This window comes from Sceloporus occidentalis, unplaced genomic scaffold (assembly GCF_023333645.1).
Source record: "Sceloporus occidentalis isolate IW3139 unplaced genomic scaffold, rSceOcc1.0.p SCAF_3, whole genome shotgun sequence".
Taxonomy (NCBI): domain Eukaryota; kingdom Metazoa; phylum Chordata; class Lepidosauria; order Squamata; family Phrynosomatidae; genus Sceloporus; species Sceloporus occidentalis.
In genome coordinates, this window is record NW_028316983.1 from 215,905,983 (window position 1) to 215,928,324 (window position 22,342).

At 39.5% G+C, this 22,342-nt stretch overlaps 1 protein-coding gene across 1 annotated transcript; it reads left to right on the plus strand.

The window, feature by feature from the left end:
* Window positions 1–1,081: 1,081 nt before the first annotated feature.
* On the plus strand, window positions 1,082–19,434 carry DECR1 (2,4-dienoyl-CoA reductase 1). Its single transcript, XM_089517591.1, has 10 exons — window positions 1,082–1,174; window positions 4,986–5,185; window positions 6,224–6,281; window positions 6,436–6,522; window positions 9,475–9,622; window positions 11,628–11,727; window positions 12,626–12,698; window positions 14,033–14,179; window positions 14,542–14,604; window positions 19,140–19,434. Exons 1-10 carry the CDS (start codon window positions 1,106–1,108, stop codon window positions 19,197–19,199), a joined length of 1,005 nt encoding a protein of 334 aa, XP_089373717.1. The 5' UTR covers window positions 1,082–1,105; the 3' UTR covers window positions 19,200–19,434.
* The last annotated feature ends 2,908 nt before the right edge of the window (window positions 19,435–22,342 follow it).

Genomic DNA, 22,342 nt, shown 5'->3' on the forward strand with positions numbered 1-22,342 from the left:
GAACTCTCCGGCAACCATAGAGATCAGGTCCGGAAGGAGTCACTGCATCTGTGCGGTGGAACGCGCGCCACCTACAGGTGCGGGGCGCAATGACACCCCAAATCTTAAACACAGAGGTTGAATTCAAAGACCAGGATGATGATGATGATGATGATGATGATGATGATGATGATGATGATGATGATGATGATGATGATGATGATGATGATGATGATGATCTTTTCCCAGAACTGGGACTCAGAGCTGTTTCACGACATTAAAAAAACAACAACAGTAAAATTGTTGCAGCTGAAATGTAATAATGTCACATAATAACAATAATAATAATGTCATGTAATAATGTAAGATACTCTTCTTCATCCTTGAATTGTTTTTTTTTTGGGGGGGTGTGATATATTGTGGCATTGTGACTTGATGTATAAAACTCGTTCCAATACGTGTCGGAATGGATGTATTGTTGTAAATTTTAATTTGTTTAATAAAAAAAATCCTATTAAAAAACCCCAGTAAAATTAAAAACTTAGGGGAAAAAGTACATTAAAAAAAGGAAGCAAATTATTACAGTGTTAAAGCAAGATATTTCTACACTGAGGAAATAATGGAATTATAGGATTTGTACTTTGGCACCAGAGCAAAGCAACAGACTAAAATTCCCAGAATTCCATAGCACTGACCCATTGCAGTTAAAATTGTGTGAAACCAAAAACACACTGCGGAAATAATCCAGTGTGAGACCTGGCTCAGTGCTAGGGAATCCTGGGAAATCCTGTAGTTTATTTTGGCGCCAGCACTCTCTGACAGAGGCGGTTAAACGCCTCACAAAACTACAGTTCCCATAATTCCCTAGCATTGAGCCAAGGCAGGGTCTGAAACTGGATTACTTCTGCAGTGTGTTTTGGATTTATGACTCGACCAGGGCTCGAATCCCAGCAAAGAGGAGCAGAGGGGGCGTGGCTTTCTGGCCAGATACGCCCCTCCACGGAGGAGGCGTGGTCAGGGCGAGCGTGGGTCAGTCAGCCCCGCCCCTTTTCTCTCATTGGTTCCTGAGCAGCAAAGGGCGGGGCGTTAGTCGAGTCCTCCTCGTCCAGAGTGCCAGGAAAGCAAGATGGCGGCTGCGCTGTTTGTGAGTCGCGGGTTAGTGACCCGCTTAAGTGCGCAGAGGCTGCCTAGGCGGGTAAGGCACTTGACCAGACCAGTCCTCCTCTTCCAGGACATGTCCTCCATCCCAGCCTCTTTGTGTGCAGGAGGAATCCCCAGATGTCCTCCATTTTGAGCAGGACTGTAAAAAAAAGCATTCATGGGTATTTCCAGGGCTTTTTAAGTTTCCATTGGGACATATCCAGGGTGGCCAGACCAGTCCTCCTTTCCCAGGACATGTCCTACATTCCAGCCTCTTTGTGTGCCTCTTTCTAGTTTCTGTTGGGACATATATCCAGGGTGACCAGACCTTTTTTTCCTGGAGTTCCTGGAATTTTGGGATTTGTAGTTTGTAAATTGGCTATGGAATTCTGGGATTTGTAGTTTCTTTTGTGGCACCAAAGCTCGCTTACAGAGAAGGCTAAATAACTCAAAAGTGCAATTCTTGGGCCGCATCCACACTGGAGAAATAACTTGGTTTGGAGCCACTTTAATTCTTTTCTGTCTCAAGGCTATGGAATTATGGGAGTTGGAGTTTGTTGTGGGCCCAGAGCGGAGCAGAGCTCCGCTCTGGGCCCCACAACAAACTCCAACTCCCAGAATTCCATAGCAAAGACCCAGACAACGAGTTAAAGCAGTGCCAAAACAGGTTAATTCTCCAGTGTGGATGCAGCCCCAGAATTCCATAGTACTAACCCACGGCACTTAAAGCAGCATCAAACTGCATTAATTCTGCAGTGCGAAGGCAGCCTCACTCCTTGTTAACATTCAGAGTTCCTGTGAAGGACATCCATTTGTTTCAGAAGCCATTGCTGGCATTGTGCTAAAGGCCACAATCTTTGAGCAGTTTTCTTTGCACTGTCCGGTCTCAGCTAGTAACTCATTGTCTAACCTAGAATAATAAATCTGAACGTTGCCCTAAAAGGGATTCAGTTTGCAGGAGATATCCGGCAGATCAGCCTCTTTCTTCTAATGTGGTCCTTGAACTTTGCTTAGAAATTGCAGTTGTTTTAAAATGTGAGTTTCCAAAGCTGCATTGCAGAATTTGAGACGGTTTGTCTGTATCGCTTACTCACACTAAAGAACTGTAAGATGTTGAGTTTAGAGATTGGTTTTTGTGGGTTTTTCGGGGCTATCTGGCCATGTCCCAAAAGAGTTTATTCCTGACATTTCGCCAGCATCCTCTCTGGAGATGGCAGCCACAGATGCTGGCAAAACGTCAGGAAAAAACTCTTCTAGGACATGGCCACATGCCCCCAAAAAACCCACAAAAAGCTATGGATGCCAGCCATGAAAGCCTTTGGCTTCACATTGTACATAGAGAGTTGGGATAATGAAATGGCTGAGAGAATGAGATAGGAATTAGGAGGTCCCTAATTTGAATCTTGCTTCTGCCATAAAATTACTAGGGACCTTATCACACTGGAGAGAAATGGGATTTAAAGTAGATCTAAATTAGGAAAAAAAACCACAGATGCGGGAAGTTTATCACATGATGTTTCGCCAGAAAAGAAATAACACAAAAATAAAGTGAACGTAAAGGGGACAAAAACAGCCGCTTTTTACTTTTGGAGCTTCGCCAAAATAAAAAGCTGCAGTTTTTGTCCCTTTTGCCTTCGCTTTATTTTCGCGTTATTTCTGGCGTGGCGAAACGTCGTGTGATAAACTTCTCACACTTGCAGGGTTTTTTTCTAATTTAAATCTACTTTAAAGCCCGTTTCTCAGTAGGATTTCGCTAGTGTGATAACATCTCAGGTGACATTAGGCAAGACACCACTTTAACTTCAGTTTTCCAATATGCAGTATGTATGGAAAATGGCTTTGCCTTACACAGTTGTTGGAAAGATTGCAACTTGATAAAAGGTGTGAAATAATGGGTCACTTGAAAGTGCTATACACAATTTTAAATAAATAATTTAGATCCTATTCAGACTGGCCATTAAGGCCGGCCTGGAGACGGATTCGAGGCATCGCATCCACATAGATTTGTAATTGGTTGACCGGCCGAACCCAAAGGGTGCTCAACAATGGCTCCTTTTCATCCTGGAGAGAAGTGACCAGTGGGGTCCCACAGGGCTCTGTCCTGGGCCCAGTGCTATTCAACATCTTTATCAATGACTTGGATGACAGAACTGAGGGCATGCTTTTCATATTTGCAGATGACACCAAATTAGGAGGAGTAGCTAATACTCCAGAGGACAGGATCAAAATTCAAAATGACCTGAACAGACTAGAAAACTGGGCCAAAGCTAACAAAATGAAATTCAACAGGGAGAAATGTAAGGTACAGTGGACCCTTGTTATACACTGGGGTTTGGTTCCAAGATCCCCCGTGTATAACAAAATCCATGTATGCTCAAGTCCCATTAAATATAATGACATAGCAAAATGGTGTCCCTTATAAAAAATGGAAAATCAAGGTAAATTTATACTTTTTGGGAACATTTCCAAACCGTGTATGCTTGAATCCGTGTATAAAAAATCCGTGTATAAGAAGGGCCGACTGTACTGCACTTAGGGCAGAAAAATAAAATGCACAGATACAGGATGGGGGACACCTGGCTGAATGAGACGACATGTGAAAGGGATCTTGGAGTCCAAGTAGACCACAAGTTGAACATGAGTGAACAGTGTGATGCGGCAGCTAAAAAGGCCAATGCAATTTTAGGCTGCATCAATAAAAGTACAGACAGCCCTTTTTATACACTGATTTTTTATACATAGATTCAAGAATCCACGGTTTGAAAATGTTCAAAAAAGTATATATTTCAAATATCAAACCTTGATTTTCCATTTTTTATAAGGGACAGCATTTTGCTATGTTATTATCTTTAATGAGACTTGAGCATCCATGGATTTGTTATCCACGGGGGATCTTTCAACCAAACCCCAGCGTAAAATAAGGGTCCACTGTATGGTGTCTAGAATGATCAAGGGAAGTAATAGTGCCGCTATTCTGCTCTGGTCTGGCCCCACCTGGAATACTGTGTCTAGTTCTGGGCACCACAATTCAAAAAGGATGTTGAGAAACTGGAGCATATCCAAAGGAGGGCAACTAAAATGGTGAAGGGCCTGGAAACCATGACCTATGAGGAAAGACTTAGGGAGTTGGGTATGTTTAGCCTGGAAAAGAGAAAGTTAAGAGGCCCTGTTTAAATATTTGAAGGGATGTCATATTGAGGAGGGAACAAGGTTGTTTTCTGCTGCTCCAGAGAACAGGACCCGGAACAATGGATGCAAGCTACAGGAAAAGAGATTCCACCACAACATTAGGAGGAACTTCCTGGCAGGGATGTTCAACAGTGGAACACACTCCCTTGGAGTGTAGTGGAGTCTCCTTCCTCAGAGGTCTTTAAACAGAGGCTGGATGGCCATCTGTCAGGGATGTGATTTCCTGCATGGCAGGGGGTTGGACTGGACAGCCCTTGTGGTCTCTTTCAACTCTATGATTCATGCATGCAAGCTGGCTCACCACCACAAACACATCAGAGCATCATACTACTAACATCAGACTATCCCCACACAAATACTGTACCTCTTTTCCTCTAATGTCCTCTCAAAATGGTGACAGGAAGTAGTGTTGCATCACTTTCGGTTGCCATTTTGAGAAGGACTGCAGAAGAAAACTGGTATTTCCTGTGAGGCCCATGGGGGGACTAGGAATAAAAATTGGCCCTTGGTCCCCACATAGTTAACTGCCCCTAGTCTAGAAAAAAAAATCCCACACAAGGCAATAATAATAGCAAACCTGCAACTTAAATTATCTAGTAGTTCTGTAGTTGAGAACAATGCTCAAGCTATAATATAAGCAGGTAAAAATCCTAAATTATCTCCTGTTTCTTTTTCAGCATCTGAGTCATGGAACACAAGTTATGTGCCAAAGCGACAGTCCTCAAGCTGCCTTCTTTTCACCTGTTTCGAAAGTGTTGTTGCCACCAGATGCTTTTCATGGGAAAGTGGCCTTTATCACAGGTGGCGGTACTGGCATTGGAAAAGCAATGACAACTGCTTTTTCTAGTTTGGGAGCAGAGTGTGTAATAGCAAGCCGGTAAATACCTTAGCTTTACATTTTAGAGAAAATGAGATTCTCGTGCAAAGGATGCAACTCTGCTGTTACAGCCAGGTGCGCATTGGGTACTGTGAGCTTATTCCTGATTGCATTGTTGATTTTTCTTTTTTTAGCAACTATATTCAGTTAGAGCAGATATCAGCAAAGATTAACCTGCAGGCTGTGTGCACCTCCCAGGGCTGTTTTTGTGGCCCCAGAGCTCAAAAACAGGTGGTTGTTATTTTTACATCAGAATACCCCAAAATGACCTCTAGGGGCTGTAGAGGGCATTCCCATCATGTTTGCATGCCCCCACAGGTCAAAATGAAATTTTGAAGGGAACAAAAAAAACTTTTTTTTTGCCTTAAAATGCCTCCTAGGAGTTTAGGGTGCCCCCAAAACATCCCCCTATGTTCCTTAGAGGATGTTTGAGAACATTTGGGGGCATATTTGTTTGTGCAAGCAGATTCAAGAGGGGAATAGGCCTCCAGTGTCTCCTGCAGTAGCCCCTTGGTCTTCCACAGTAGCCTGCCCCTGCATTGGAGCAAAGCAAGTTCAGTGATCATTGTGTTGGAATTTAATAATAATAATAATAATAATAATTTGTTTTATTTATATACTGCTATTCCAAAGATCATAGCGGTGAACAGCAAGTAAGCTAATTAGCAAGTAAGCTAATTTGCCCCCAACAGTCTGGGTACTCATTTTAGCGACCTCGGAAGGATGCAAGCCTGAGTCGAGCTTGGGCCCTTTTGCTGGTCTTGAACTCGCAACCTTGTGGTTTCGAGTGAATGGCTGCAGTACAGGCATTTACCCACTGCGCCACCAGGGCTCTACATTCTACATTTACACTGTAGAAGCATCTAAGCTAAACCATATCAAGAAGGAATTAAGCTTTCCGCTGCAGTATTATGAAGCAATATTACCAATTTTAAAGTTTTCACTTGAATAAAATTTCTTCTATATTTTAACATTAGATGAATCTTAAGATATATTTTATGTAATGGAAACCAGGAACTAATATAAAATTATTTGTAGGAAATTCGATGTATTGAAGAAAACAGCAGAAGAAATTTCTTCTAAAACAGGAAATAAGGTACTGTTTAATCACTGTTTAAATACTTTTTATATATGATATTGGCGTTAGGAATTTTGTGAGTGTATCCTTTGAAGTCCTGGTTACATTTTGTATTTATTTCCCCCTTTCCCCCTTGTGTTGGTTGTTGTAACACTGATATTTTATCACACAGGTTCATGCAGTCCAGTGTGACGTGAGAGATCCAGCTTCTGTCAGCAATGCAGTTGCACAGTTAATTGATGTGGCTGGGCATCCCAACGTAAGTGTCCCAATAGAGAAAGCAGTTAATCACTACTGGGAATGTTCTGTATAGTATGTATGCATGTATATCTTCGGCCTCATCTGCACTGCAGAAATAATGAAGTTAACTGCCTTGGCTGAATGCTATGGAATTCTGGGATTTGTGATTTTTTAGATATTTTGCCATATAGGGCTTTAAAGGTAATAACTAACGCTTTGTACCTTGCCTGGAAACTAATTGGCATCTAGTGGAGTGATTTTGATATTAGTGTGATATGATTATTGCTGGGTGCCCCAGTAACCAATCTGGCTGCCGTGTTCTGAACTAACTGAAGTTTCTGAACTTGGTGTAGAGGTAGCCCAATGTCCAGCCTTGAGGATACCAGGATGTGCACTACAATCTTTAGATCCTCTAACTCTAGGAAGGGGTGCAGGTGACGTAACAGCTGAAACTAGTAAATAATTAGTAAACACTCCTGGCTGTCCCAACTATCTGAGCTATCATTTGGAGCAACAGATCCAGAAGCACCTTCAAGCTGTGAACAGTCTTTCAGGGGCAGTCTAACCACATCCAGAACTGGTTGACACACCTCCAAACCGCAATTAGGACCTTTGACAGTAAGCACTTCTGTCTTGACTGGATTCGATTCATTCTTCCTCACCCAGCCCATTACCTCTCCAGGCATTCGTTCAGAGGAGACACATATCCTTAGCCATGGCTGTATTTGAAGGCATAGAGAAATATGTCTGGGTGTTATCAGCATACTGATAGCACTCTGCCCCATGCCTCCAGATCATCTTTCCCAGTTGTTTCATATAAATGTTGATTAGCATTGGGGATAGGACGGCACCTTGGGGTATGCCATATAACAGCTCCTTTTTTGAGGAGAACTATCCCAAAGCACTGCCATCTGGAGACTGGAACCACTAAAACACAGTGTCTCCAATGCCCATATCCCCCAGGCTTTCCAGGAGGATACCAAAGTTGATGGTATCGAAAACTGCTGAGAGATCCAAAAGCACCAACAGGGACAAACTCCCCCTGTCAATGCTCAGGCAAAAATCATCCACTAAGGAAATTACAGCAGCCTCAACTCTATATGCTGCTCTGAAGCTGGTTTGAAATGGGTCTAGATAATTTGTATCATCCAAGACTGTGTACAGTTGGAATGAAACTGCCCTCTTGATCACCTTGCCCAGAAAAGTCTGGGGGTTCAGGGAGGGCTTTTTTAGAAGTGGTCATACCACCTCTTCTTTTAAATATGTTGGAAATCTTCCTTACTGAAAGAGGCATTAATAATATATTGTAATTTAGATCTAATTGCATCTCCTCCCTGGATGACCAGCCAAGAAAGACAGGGATCAAAAGGACAAGTTGTCTTCCTTACTTGCCCCAGCAGCTGGTCCACATCGGACAGTCAGTTGAATCTGCTCTAATACAGGATAGGCAGTCTGATGTCTTCCAGATGTTATGTATTACAGTTCCCATAAGCCCCATCCAGCATGGCTATTTCTTAGGGATTATGGAGATTGTGCTCCAAAACAAAATAGTTTTGTTTTGCATTGTTGCAGTTTTCAAAAATAATATTTGCTCTCGTGTTTATAGTAATTTATAATCTCATTGTCCATAGAACCAAAGCTCTAATAAAAGGGCCACTACATTACATTTTCCATAACAGAACAAAAGGTCAATGAAACCAGAATCTCTTGAAAACAGATGGTTGTTTGTTTCATTTGACCAGTTAATACTTCAAATAATTAATGAGTGGGATGATTCAGGATGAAATTGTTCTTCCATTGCTGACTTATTAGGAAGGGACCTTTAATAATGCACTGTGTTGTATATATTTGTTTTTGTTTTCAATGGACCTGCTTTTAATGTTATTGATAGTTTAGTTATATTTTAACTTTTGAATAACATTTATTTTTAGTTAGATTTGTTTTAACTTTTTTATGCTGCCTTGAGTTCAAGGGCTGTGGAAAAGGTAAGATATAAATAAAACAAGAATAATGCAATAACAACAACTACCTATCCCTCCCTTGCGAAGGCCTGAGGCACACTGAAAGAACCCTGGATATTATATATTCCCTTATGATTGCCCATTGGTTAACCTGCAGACCCCAAAGGACAAAAGATTGTTCTGTGCACTCAGACAGCAGCATGGCACTGTTGTGATACAACAGTTATCGCAGACATGTACTAGTAGGAAACTAACTTGAATTGTACTCTTTATGTAACTAAAGCAATACTATTTGCACACAAGAAGGAGATAGGAATGAAGACACTAAAACTGAGCATCTTCAGTGAGCATGGAATGCTGACTGTTGCTGAGTAGAGGGAGCCAAAAGCGGGGAGAGAGGGAACATAGAACTGAACATCCCAGAAGAAGGAATGACTGGTTGGCTATAATTCTGAGCAAGTGCACTCCCATCATGCAGCATTTAGTTGTTGATCCCACTTGTAGCTTGCACTTTTCTAAATTAGGTTTTAAAACAATTTGTAAATAGTAGGCAGGAACTCTGTATCCCTTTTGTTTTAGATGGCAGAATTCCACCACTTTTTATGTTTCACAGGTTACTGGCAAAAGGGAGTAAAAACAGAGTTTGCAGCTACCTCTTGTGTTTGAAAGTTAAGATCTTGAAATCACCAGAGGAAGACTGTGAAGATGTTTGCTGTGGGCAACAGTTATGGTTGATGTGCTTGGTTGTTTGGTTGTTTTTTAACCTGAGATGACTTTCAGGTTTAAAAATTCTCTTACTGAAATGAGCACAGAATCCAAACAAGTGTTTAAAATCAGCAGTGTTTCTGGGATTATGATATACTTACATTTAAATGTATAATGTTCTTGAGTTTTGGCAAAAATTGTAGGTTTTTAGGCAGCCTTTTATCTAAACTTCTGTTGGAATCTATGAAATGGCCAACCACTTTTAAAATTTAACCTAAGTATTCAATTTCTTTTCTCCATGTCAGGTAATTATAAATAATGCTGCTGGAAATTTTATTTCTCCTTCTGAACGTCTTTCTGCAAATGCATGGAGGACAATTACAGATATTGTTCTTAATGGTACTGCCTATGTAACCCTTGAAATTGGAAAACAACTGATTAAAGCTAAGAAAGGTACATTCAGATGTATAGAACTTGATGTTTTATTGACAAAGTCCAAATAGGATACTAAATAAAAATCTGCAATTTGCTGTTATTTCCCTTGAAATCCTGGACCGCTCAGTTCTCAAATAGCATGTTCTGCCATTGCAAAAATAAACCTGATCCTACATTATTTTAAGGAGAGCCCTTGGGAAGATTGAAGAAAGTGTCTCTAGATTCTGGCCCCCTTCAAGAGTGTGAAACAGGAGGATGTAATGATATAATGGGAAAAGACAGTCTTCTGCCGCCAGATCATGACTTGCAAAGCTGCAGGAAATAACTGCTGTAGTTCATATGTACAGTAGTTCATATGCACGGAACACTGGAATAGAAACACTTTGCACATATGGCTGGTGCGAATGTAACTCTTTAAACAATGCTGCCATGTTTTAAACTAGGTTTTTATACACCCTTCACATAGCCACCATCACACTTCAATTATTGACTATAGATCAACTTTTACACTTCTTTCATTCCTGTAAATGCAGAACACTGGTCTTCCAAACTCCGTAACAAGCATACCTTAACATTCTCTGAACACAAGGTAGATTGACACTTTGTATCACTTACATATCTGCATCATCATCAAGTCAAATTTGACTACTATGTAGGAAGCACAGACTTTAAACAAACACATCATGTGGAATCCACCCTCATAAGAATGTAGATCTGGTCATACACTTAGTATATGCTATTGGTTTCTTCCCCCGAAGTGGATTTTGAGGGTGCAGGGAGGGACATTTTCTTGTTGTTCCCCCTGATGGATGTAGAAAGAGCTCACTGGATACTACTAAAAAGACCAAAATCATTGTTTGTAGCAAGCTGCAAATTGTACTACATATACATTGAAATCAAGCTGCCATATATCAAGGGGATTAAACATTTTTCATCCAGTTTTTGTCTTTATGTTGTTAGTTTTAGCTTTAACTCAGTTCTTTTCCTTGGTCAACCATTGTCAAAGACAGATGTTATTCAGATATGTGTTTCACACTATTTGGTCAAGGGAAGTGTTACACTTTTAGGGTTCAACTGCAGTTACTTTTCACAAGATGAGTGAATTTTGGATACAAAGCAGCTTTTAATCACTTGATAAATAGGGACCTAATCACAAATCTTAGATACAGTGATAGTGGCAGATTATTACCAAAAACAGTCTAAGGCGCACTACAGACTGCCCCTTTGGGGCGGCCTGTAGGTGCTCCTTTCCCTGCCGGATCGGGGCCTCAGCTGCCAGAGCGGCAGCCTCCGAGGCCCCAATCCGCCGCTTTCCAGGCCGTGGGGAAGCGGCAAAAGGCCGCTTCCCCACAGCCTGGAAAGGGGTATCCTTGGGGCTTCATGCCCCAAGGACACCCGATGGCGGTGGGGAGGAGGAGAAAGGGGCCGCTCGACCCCTTTCTCCCTTGTGTCGCTGGCGCAGCCGTCTAAAGGCTGTGCCAGCGACGCAAATTGTGGAAGGAGCTCCGTTTTGGAGCTCCTTCTAGCGCTGCGGAAAGGGCGCTCTATGCGCCCTCATACGGCGCAAAGACGTCACATCCGTGCCGTCCCATTTGGAGGTGGCGCGTTCGTGATGTCGTCATGGCGGCCCCTATGTGTATAGGGCACCGCCATTTTGTACGTCCTGGGGACGTATTAGAGTTAGGTGCATGCTAGTACATATTTTACGCCCGTCTGTAATGGGCCTAAGACTTTCAGTAAGCCTCTTTCCCATATTCATGGAAGGCAATGTATGAATCCCTAGTCAGAGATCCTTAAGATATTGTTTCATTTTCTGTTTGTTGTTTTTAGATTTAGATATAAATCACATTTATAATTCCTATTTCTATGAGATAACATTAGGAAGAGTGTGTCAATTACAGGGTCAGAGATGTGTCTTGTAGTCAGCATCTAGCTTTTTGCATGTTTCAGGGACTGTGTTTCTAGCTTTTATAGGGTCAGAACTGTGTCTTTAATCCAGCCTTTATCTTTCTGCACCTTTCAGGGGCAGCATTTTTGGCCATTACAACAGTCTATGCAGAAAGTGGGTCTGGGTTTGTGACCCCAAGTGCTTCTGCCAAAGCAGGTGTAGAAGCATTGTGCAAGTGAGTAATTTCTTGGCCCCTAAGATTAAAATACACTTAACTCACATTCTACTGTATATATTCAACAATAAGTTGAGAAATGTATGCCCCAAAATTGATCTCAAAATTCTGGGTAGACTTATATAAGGGTCAATACACCAGTAATGTTTAGAAAGGTCCTAAAGCAAGCAAGCCGGATGCCCCAATCTCCATTTTTCACCAATTCCTTACCCCTCCGGTCCATTTTGCAAGACTCCCCATTTAAAACCATCTCTCCAGTCTGTTTTGCAAGACCTGGTTTCCTATGGAAACGACTCTTCATTTAAAACCAGTTGCTTATCTCTCCTGTTCTGCAAGGCCTTGCTTCCTATGGAAACAACTCTCCATTTAAATTCACTTGCTTCCTTTCTCAATCTAATGTTAAAACCTCTCCTCCAGCACCTGGGAATGGGGTGGGAGAGGTCCACAGAAGGAGAAGGAGGGACAGAAGTGGTATTTCCCCCTTTTCATTCTTCCTTATAGCCCCCTCAGTTTTGTCGTCCACTTATCCATGGGTCATATCAAAATCCAGGTTTTTGACCCTTGACTTACACATGAGGTCGACTTGTACACAAGTATGTACAAGTATATAGGATATTCCTTGAGGAAAATCCTTCCCTCATTTGCTTTCATCCCTGTTTTCTGTTGAGGTTTAACAACTTTTAAAAAATTCAAATCATCTTTGGGAAATGTTGGTAGGCTAGAGAAGATATGTAGGACACCTGTTGCAATGTATTCATCTGAAGTTATGCACAATCCTCCAGTGAACAGAGAACTGTGTTTGAACCCAAGGTGTGTGTATATTTAATACATATATTTTCTAGTTTTCTTCACCACAGTATATGCTGAACACTTACAAAGTGTCTTAATGAATTTCTAGGTCACTTACAGCTGAATGGGGGAGATATGGCATGAGATTCAATGTAATTCAACCAGGTCCAGTAAAGACAAAGGTACAGTTTTAACCATGAGACTGTTTCTCTTAACTGAAAAACAGTTGCTTGGAAAGTAGAATAATTTCCATGGAATGTCAAAGAGCATGTACTCCTTTTCTACTATCAGTCTTTTGTGACAGAAGTATAATTACATTTCAGTTCATTCTTAATAACAAAAGACAAAATTCTGAAGGCCATCGCCAAACTCTTTTCTAGCTATACTCACAAAAGTTATTTATATTTTCTCTAAAGCAGGAGATGTCCATTGCAGGTAGGGTTGCCATAATTCTCTACTATAAACTGGGACAAAATGTAGGACAAAATTTAGTCCAAAATTTAGGATAATTGTAGGATAAAAATTAGCCCAAAATGTAGGACATTTAAGAAAAATGGAGGACCTTAAATGTCCTACATTTTGGGCTAAATTTTATCCTACAGTTGTCCTAAATTTTGGGCTAAATTTTGTCCTACATTTTGTCCCGGTTTATAGTAGAGAATTATGGCAACCCTAAGCAGGTGTAATTGTACTCCAGCTTTCATTAGCCATATTCATTGATGAGCTGATAGGAGTTGTAATCTAACATATGTTACATGTTGATTTAAATATTGTTTTAAATCCCTCCCCCCAGACTTTAGGGCAGTTTGGGGAAAGCTCACCTTCCAAGTTTCATGTGCCCCTTTTTGGTGGTCCCTGAAGTGCACCCGGGTACTTTGCAAGCTCTCATATGCTTTTGACCCCAAATACTTAAGAACCATTTGAATTGCCACAAAACATCACAGTTTTGCTTATTTTACCACACTGACTTTGTTGAAAACAAAACCGGAAGTGATGTCATGTCACTTCCAATTTTATCACAGTTCAGCAGTGGGATACAATGGGTGAAAAATGACTACTGCCTTCGGGACAGACTATCTGACAGACCCTACCTTCCTTTGTGAGCTAGCCCAAGCTCTTCAGAAATTTTGCTCAGTCCCATCACATTTAGTGAGGACACAGGAAAGAGTCTTCTTGGTGGCTGCTGCCAGGATATGGAATTCTCTTCTGAGAGAAGCTCAGTTGGTCCTCCTTTTGCTCTCTTTTCGCTGGCAGGCAAAGACCTTATTTAAATAGGCCTTCAGCTTTTAACTGGTTCAGATAATGCAACAGGTGTGCTATTTTTTAAATATATAACATGTTTGAATGTGTTTTTAACTGTTCTAAATGTTTTCAGGTGGATTGTTTAATTTTTTAAGTTTTTTATTCAAATTGTTTCAGCTATTTTAACATGCAGTGTAAGCTGCTTTGGATTCTATATGGGACAAAAGGGAGATACAGATAAATTAATTAAATAATAATAATAAAATTTCTTTAGGGGGCTTTCAGCCGTCTTGACCCAACAGGGGAATTTGAGAAAATAATGATCCAGAGAATTCCTTGTGGCCGCTTGGGAACTGTGGAAGAGATTGCTAATCTTGCAACTTACCTCTGTAGTGATTATGCAAGTTGGGTGAATGGAGCTGTAAGTAATATAAAGATTTTTTAGAAACTTTTTTTACATTTGCCAAAGCTTCCTGCTACTGATACACAAGCTATGATTCTCAAGCCACTTAAACTGTCTCTCTGTTAAGGCAGCTTAATGCAATACTTTTATGGGGCTAGCTGAGCTTAATACAATTTCACTGAAAAACATTATTTTAAGTTTTTAAAAAGATCAATTTCTGATCTTATTGGATAGATTATATTTGGGGGGAGGGGAGGGGAGTCTTATATGTTTGGCCATACTCCATTTCTTTAGCATGTTGACTAAACTTGATATTGAACTAAACCACTGTCAATGTCTTACTGGAGCAGCTTAATGATAATCTTCTTTAAACTTCACAGGTAGTAAGAATAGACGGTGGTGAATTCGTTTTCATGGCTGGAGAGATGAATAACCTACATAAGGTAATAATGACTTACAAGTGAGACTTGTCACAAAATGTTGTGATGTGGAATCGTCTTGTTTCGTATTCTGTCGCATTTACCATACTATCTATCAAAATACTTTGTTCCATTACCTTTTCTATTTTGCTTTTCTACTATCAGCTAGCTATTATGTGATCTCTAAGCTCACTGACCTGTTTTGAGTCTCTCTATCCCTTTGAATTTTTCTAAATATTTTTTTTTTTTGCTTCAGCAAACTCCTGCAGAACTTTATGCTTCTGCAAACCCCTTTTGCTTTTTTTCCTTTTAAAAGTTTCCTTTAAAATTAGCTAAGCAATTCCAGGGAGCAAATAAGGTAGGGAAATGGTTAGCCTGGAGGCTAAAAAAGGAGAGAGATAAGAATGTGATAACAAAAATTAGGAAAGATGGAAAGACCTTTACTGAACAAAAAAAAATTAAAGAAATCTTTTTTCAATACTTTAACAAATTATATAAGGACAAAGAACTGAAAAAAGAAGATATGGAGGAATATTTAAAGAGATGCAAATTACCCAGAATAGAAGAGGATCTTAGTCAACAATTAAATCAACCAATTACTAAAGAAGAAGTAGAGAAAGCTATAAGGAATCTTAAAAATAATAAGAGCCCAGGTCCTGACGGTTTTACTTCCAAATTCTACAAAACCTTTCAAGATGAAATAAAGGATCCTTTAACTCAAACTATGAATAACATCAAAGAAAGAAATATGCCTAGAACATGGGAAGAGGCCAATGTCTGTTTAATATTAAAGGAAGGAAAGAATAAGGAAGACATGAATAGTTATAGACCTATTTCTCTTCTGAACGAAGATTATAAACTATTTGCTAGTATTCTTTCAAACAGACTTAAGAAAATATTAGAGAAGATAATTTCTAAAGAACAATGTGGCTTCATCCCCAACAGGCAATTAAAAGATAACATTAGACAAATTATCAACATAATAGAGTACAGTACTATGAAGTTCATAATCAAAAACAAATGGCCTTAGTTCTATTGGATCTTGAAAAGGCCTTTGACAATTTGGACTGGAATTTAATGAAAATGATACTAAAACAGATAGGACTAGGGGTGGGGTTCCTTCAATGGATAAATGCAATATATAGAAAACAAACAGTGAAGGTAATAATCAACGGAAGCAGAACTAAAACAATAGAAATAAAAAAGGGAACACGGCAAGGCTGTCCCCTTTCCCCACTTTTATTTGTGATCACGTTAGATATTTTCATCAGGCGTATAAATCAAGAACCAGAAATAAAGGGGGTGAATATAAAGGGTGATTTCTATAAAGTCCGAGCTTTCGCAGATGACATTGCAGTATCAATAGAAAATCCCACCACTTGTATATCAGTTTTGTTAGATCATATTAAGGACTTTGAAAAAATCTCAGGGTTAAAGATAAATTTAGATAAAACAAATGTTATCACCAAGAATATGAGGAGAGAAGAAGAGATACAATTAAAGGATATGACAGGATTTAACATTACTAAAAAAGCAAGATATCTAGGCATTATAATAACAAATAAAAATGCAGACTTAATTTGGAATAATTACGTAAAAAAATGGGAGGAAGTGAAGAGGGAGATGAAAGAGTGGAAAAACCTGAAGTTGTCTCTCTTGGGAAGGATCGCAGCTGTTAAAATGAATTTAATTCCCAAGATATTATTTCTATTTCGTACCATACCTGTGATAAAAAATGACAAACTTTTTGTAGAGTGGCAAAAACAGATTTCAGAATACATTTGGGATGGCTAGAAACCAAGAATAAAACAAAATTATATGCAAGATTCAACAAATAGAGGTGGGCTAGCAGTTCCTAATGTGAAAATTTACTATGAAGCATGCACTCTAGAATGGTTAAGCGCTTGGGCTAGATTAGAAGATAAGAAATTACTAAAACTAGAGGGTCATGATCTTAGATTTGGATACCACGCCTATATGTTTTATGGTAAAGCCAAAGTACATGCTGCCTTCAAAAATAATTTTATAAGAGCTTCCCTATACAAAATATGGGAGAAATATAAAAGATGGATCAGTTCAGATATCCCCCTCTGGTTATCCCCCCATGAAGCATTGTTTAATACTGATGTACAAAAAAAAGAAAATTGGTTGAGGTATAAAGATGTATTAACAAAAACAGGTAATGGATTTGCAATGAAACCTTTAGAACAGATTAAAGATGAAGGCTTTAAGTGTAATTGGTTTCTATATTATCAAATGGAAGCTAGATTTAGAGTGGATAAAAGTACAATGAAAATTACAGAAAGTCTCTCGAAACTAGAAGAAATAATGTTGAAAGAGAAACCAGCTGCTCTATCAAGATTCTATAAGACATTATTGGATTACCAGATGGAAGGAGATCTAGTTAAAGAAAACATGATCAAATGGGCGAAAGACTGTAAAAAAATCATTGGAATTAAGACAATGGGAAATATCGTGGGGACAAAGAATGAAATATACTGTAAGTCAGGATATAAAGGAAAATTTTGTTAAAATTATGTATAGATGGCATTTATCTCCGGAAAAACTGTGTAGAATCTATGGTAATGGTCAAATCTATTGTTGGAAATGTCAAAGGGAGAAAGGTACGTTTTATCATTTATGGTGGAATTGTGTATATGCAGAAAATTTTTGGAAAATGATAGTTAAAGGAATTAAAGAAATATTGGATATAGAGTTAAAGCACAAACCTGAAATTTTGTTATTAAATATGTTGGAGGATGAGATAGAAAGAAGATTCGGCAAAATAATTTTCTACATGTTAACAGCTGCCAGATTAACGTATGCAAAATACTGGGGAAAAAAAGGAAGACATTATGTTGGAAGAATGGATTCTCAAATTGTTAGAAATGATGGAAATAGATATAATCTCGGAAGGATTAAGAGATAATTTAGCCATAAATGCAGAAGCTAAAGAAAAAAGGAAGCAGGATAGAAAGGTCTGGGAAAAACTGTATAGTTACATAAGGGGAAAATGGCCTAACATACAAGACAAAATCTAACAAGGGACTTACGTAGGTAAGTCAGTTTAAAAGAAAATGAAACGTTTAAGAAAGTAATATAAACAAGGAGAATGAATTAAGATCAGGAAAGTCAAAAGTGTTATCGGTGAAGTCAAAACAAAATCAGTTACTACTAACAAAAAGATAGACAATTAGAGTCAATAAAATAAACGGTAAGGGTTCAGACCAAGGAAGTCAGTTTTGTGTTGTCTAGTCTAGGGAATGTATGAAGAGGAGTATGGAAGGAATTTTAAGTCTAGGGGAGGGGGAGGGGGGAGGGAAGGGGACGATAGAGATGAATGTTATTGGTTTATGTTATATGTTATATGTTACATGTTATGTATGTGTACTTTATTTGTAATAAATAAAATTAAAAAAAAGTTTCCTTTAAAATCTTTATACTTTTGTAAAGATTTTTAGATTTTTTTTCACTTACACATAAATCTCTTTTCTAGAGTCTGCTGGGTGATCTCTCCTAACTGTTTGGTTCTATGTATTTATTTAGAGTATTTATACCCCACTCTTCAACCCCAAAGGCTCTTCAAATATCCCTTTATACAGGTTGGCCCTAAAACTCTAATCCCTAGGAATCCTACCACTCACTCTGCCCTTATTCCCCAATTATTTCCTTGCTGATTGGGTTACAGTTGACCCCTATAAATGTGGGCTTGTGGCTATGTTGCTATGTGGGTTCTTTAGTTTGGTATGTCTGGTCTGATTCCAATTCAGGCTTGACAAGACTGCCAGAGACATGTTTAAAATAATAATATAAATAGATTTATTAAACACAGTATAATAATATAATAAATTCTAATGTTCTGTTCTCTAGGCTCCCCACTATCATATACAGTTCTCTCTTTTCTTTCAAATCCCAAACTCTGTCTCTGTCAGATTAAAAACTTGTCTGTGTCAGCTCAGCGCCTGTCAGTGCCAGCTTCAACCCTTATCTTAAATACAGTCCCTGTAAGACACCCTCAGAGGTAATCCTCTGCCTTTAGATACATGCTGCTCCCCCCTGCAGTCCTCAGCCTAGTGCCTCCTTCACAGGTTCCTCCATCAGAAATCATTGCTCTGTTGTGGCCTCAACAGGTCTTAATACAGAGCAGTAAAATCTGGCACCTTGATATACATACAGCATTGCAAAACATAACACATTGACCTTAGCACTATAGTTGCCACACATTTGTAATTTTACATAAACATCACATTTCAATACAATGCACTCAGCAGTAGTTATTCATTTACTCTCATGAATATACTTACATTATATCATCCCTTGTCATATAAGCAACAGCTCTAACACTCAGACATCAAAAACCATGAGAATTTTTTTCCTCAAGTCAATATTCCTCAAATCAATTTCCCACTGATTTAATGGAGGTAAGTTTAAATACTTATAGTATAGTTTTAAAAGTGCTTTCCTTTGACTAGATTGTCTTCATATATAGCTGTATAAAACTTGGACAAAGAAAACATTGAGATCATTATCTCATTTAAAATATTTCCCCCCTTTTCTAGGTTACCCAGGAAGAGTGGAATATGATGGAAGAAATGATAAGGAAAACTAAAGGATCATAACTTTTTAATTGTTTATTTTTGTATAATAAATCTTTCCAGGGATATTCTAATCAATGAATTCAATATCCAAGTGCTATTAATGATGATAATGCAAGACACATACCAGTACTTTTGTATATGTGTATGTTTCAAAACATGAAAGTTTAATGATTTTGGTATACCCAAACCATAACAACAAGATGTTTTGTAAATTGCACTCATAACAGAAATATATAATAAATGCTAACAACACTTAGATGTTTTCATTTTATTATTTTGTTGCTCCTGTACAAGTTATGGTGTATCTTTGTTACATGGTTCGTGTTCACAATAAAGCTTTGTATGTTACTAAGCTCTAGTTAAGATTCCTAAGGCAATCTCAAGGGAAAGTGTCAGTTAATTTGGGTAGTGTGGGTGTGTGCATTGTATTTTCATTCTTTACTTGTAGCAGGGCAATAGCATTTGCATTTCTGGACTGCTTATCAGCAAACTCAGCACTCTTTAAGCAGTTTACAATCTGTAAGCCAATTGCCTCCAACAAGCTAGGTACTCATTTTACCGACTTACAAAAGGATGAAAGGCTGAATCAGCCTTGGAGCCCTGGGATCAAACTCACAACCTTGTGGTAGCAGTACCAACATTTTACCAATGCACCACCAGGGATCCTTAATAAAGCGAAATAAGGCCAAAATAAAGCAGCTGTCTTAGTTCTGTTGTGACTTCTAGTCATTTTCAAATTATGGTGACCATATCACGGGATTTTCTTAGGATAAATTCTTCAGAGTGGGTTTGCCATTGACTTCTTTTGAGGCTAAGAGAATGTGACTTGCCCAAGATCACTCATAGAGCAGCTACTATGAAGAAGATTAAAAGCATGTGGGGAAAATCTCAGAAGACTATCTACAAATAGAATGGAGGTACCTTCACAATAGAGAGGAAGAAAGAAAAGGAGTGGGCATTGTAGTAAAAAGCAGGAATGAGTGGATCTGGAAGCTGGGAAAATTGGAACAATGCTCAGCAGTGCAAGAAAGCACATGCAACAGTGGTTTAGAGAATCCTGTGGGATTGTGAATTGAGTCAAGGAATAATGAGGTCATGGTGAGATGTGCTTGTGCTGTGTTAATTCTCTAAAATTTGGAGATACAGTGCGCCCGTGTTAAACGTGGGCGCACTTTACGCGGTCTTGAGCGTACACGCTCAAGCCGCGGGGAGCGCACAGGGCGCAAGCAGTGGCACATCCCATTCAAATGAATGGGCGCGTGCGCTCATGGCGCCCCGTACGCTGCCATGCACGAGCCCCATTGTTTCTAATGGGGCTTGAGCATAGACAGAATTTGCCTTACGCAGGGGGGGGGGGTCTGGAACAGATCCCCCACGTAAGGCAAGGGCCGACTGTATGTATGTATTTAAGCAACTACTTTTGCATGCATAGGACATGATGAATGCTAGGTTATGTTTTGTAGTGTCAAGGAATTTAATTGAATTTAGAGCCAGTGCTAAAGTTCAAAACATTTGGGAAACACTGCTGTTTCTGAAATGTGGACACTTGTACGTTTTTATCTCTCAATCTTGATTCTGTACCTATTAAAGCTGAGACAGAAATAACCACTAGATGGAACCATAACACAGGGGGAAAATCCCTCAGTAAACCAACATTGTGATAAACTCACAAAGCTATTGCACCACTTATGTGGCTTCTCTCTTTGCTTGGAATCAACATGAAATCTTCATTGCTGGGCCAAAATGAATCCAGTAGAGTTCAGATGTCATTCTGCATTAAGGTAAAGTATTTTTACCTTTAGAGACTGCATGGCATAGTGGTTTGAGCATTGGACTACAACTCTGGAAACCAGGGATTGATTCCCCACTTAGCTATGAAACCCACTGGGTGACTTTGGGTAAGTCACATGCTTTTAGCCTCAGGGGAAGGCAATAGCAAACCTCCTCTGAACAAATCTTGCCAAGAAAACCCCATGATAGGTTAGCCTTAAGGTTGCCCTAAGTTGGAAATGACATGAAGACACACAATGCGCACACACAACAGAAAATGTCAGGAATGAATTTTTGAATTGAGAGCTTTGTGAATTATGGGAGAAATTAAACAATACACTTCAGTGTGCTGGCCAGCAACTAGATTTATGGAGGGATCATTTTAAGAATAGAGTGCAGTATTGAACTAGATCAACCCTTTTCTCACAACAAACAGTGGGCAAATCCTATTGCCACATGCAAAGTTCACTCCTTAATTCATTTTTAACATGAACATTATGATCAAAGTAAAATGCATTCAGAAAATGAAGACCTAAGAAAAAGAGTGAAGTGGAAGGGAGCGAGAGAAAAAGGAAAAAAAATACATATAACTAATACATATAATTAGAATGCCTTACATGACTACAAATACCAGGATTATGTAGGCTACAGCCATGGCAGCTAAAGTAGTGTCAAACCGCATTAATTCTGCAGTGTAGATGCATCCTCATCTTTGCTTCCAAAATTGAAGCATCATAGAATCATAGAGCTGGAAGAGACCACAAGGGCCATCTACTCCAGCCCTCTGGAAATCAGATTACATGGGCTGTATTCAGGATATTTTGATGGTATGATACCATGAAAAAGATTGAGACATATACCTTAAAGGCACCAAATGCTGCCTGATCTTGGAAAGATCAGTTAAACAGGGTCGTCCCTGTTTTTAATACTTGGATGGGAGACAACCAAGGAATCTCAGGTGCATTAGGCAATGTTACAGAGGAAGAAACTGGCAAAACCACCTCTGAATATTCCTTGCCTAAGAAAAGCCTGTGCCATTAAGTCACAAAGGACCAAAACAGCCCAGCCTAAAGAGGCAGCATGATGCCACCCCTGAAAGAGCTGGGTGGGCGCCGCAGCAACCACACTCGGTGGCCCCACTCCGGCATTTTGCCACTGCAAAAAAGAAGCGGTAAATTGCTGCTACTTTTTGTGGTGGCTTTTCCTGCCCCGCTGTGGCTTTACAGTGCTGCAGCATCACACACAGTTTACATGCCGTACTGCCGCAGCACCATAACTCTGGTGCACGTGAAATCAGCCGCGTGGCTTCCCAGTAGCATGGGGGCATGCGCCATCTGAACACTATGCCCCCATGCCTCTGTAAAGCCACCGTATTGTGCTGGTCTGTACTGGCT

What these genes read in the sequence shown, in the direction of transcription:
- DECR1 (XM_089517591.1), top strand. Translation starts at nt 1,106, where the DNA reads ATGGCGGCTGCGCTGTTTGTGAGTCGCGGGTTAGTGACCCGCTTAAGT. An exon ending in GAGTGTGTAATAGCAAGCCG is followed by an intron (nt 5,186 to 6,223) that starts GTAAATACCTTA and finishes AATTATTTGTAG; the next exon opens with GAAATTCGATGTATTGAAGA. An exon ending in CAGGTCCAGTAAAGACAAAG is followed by an intron (nt 12,699 to 14,032) that starts GTACAGTTTTAA and finishes AAATTTCTTTAG; the next exon opens with GGGGCTTTCAGCCGTCTTGA.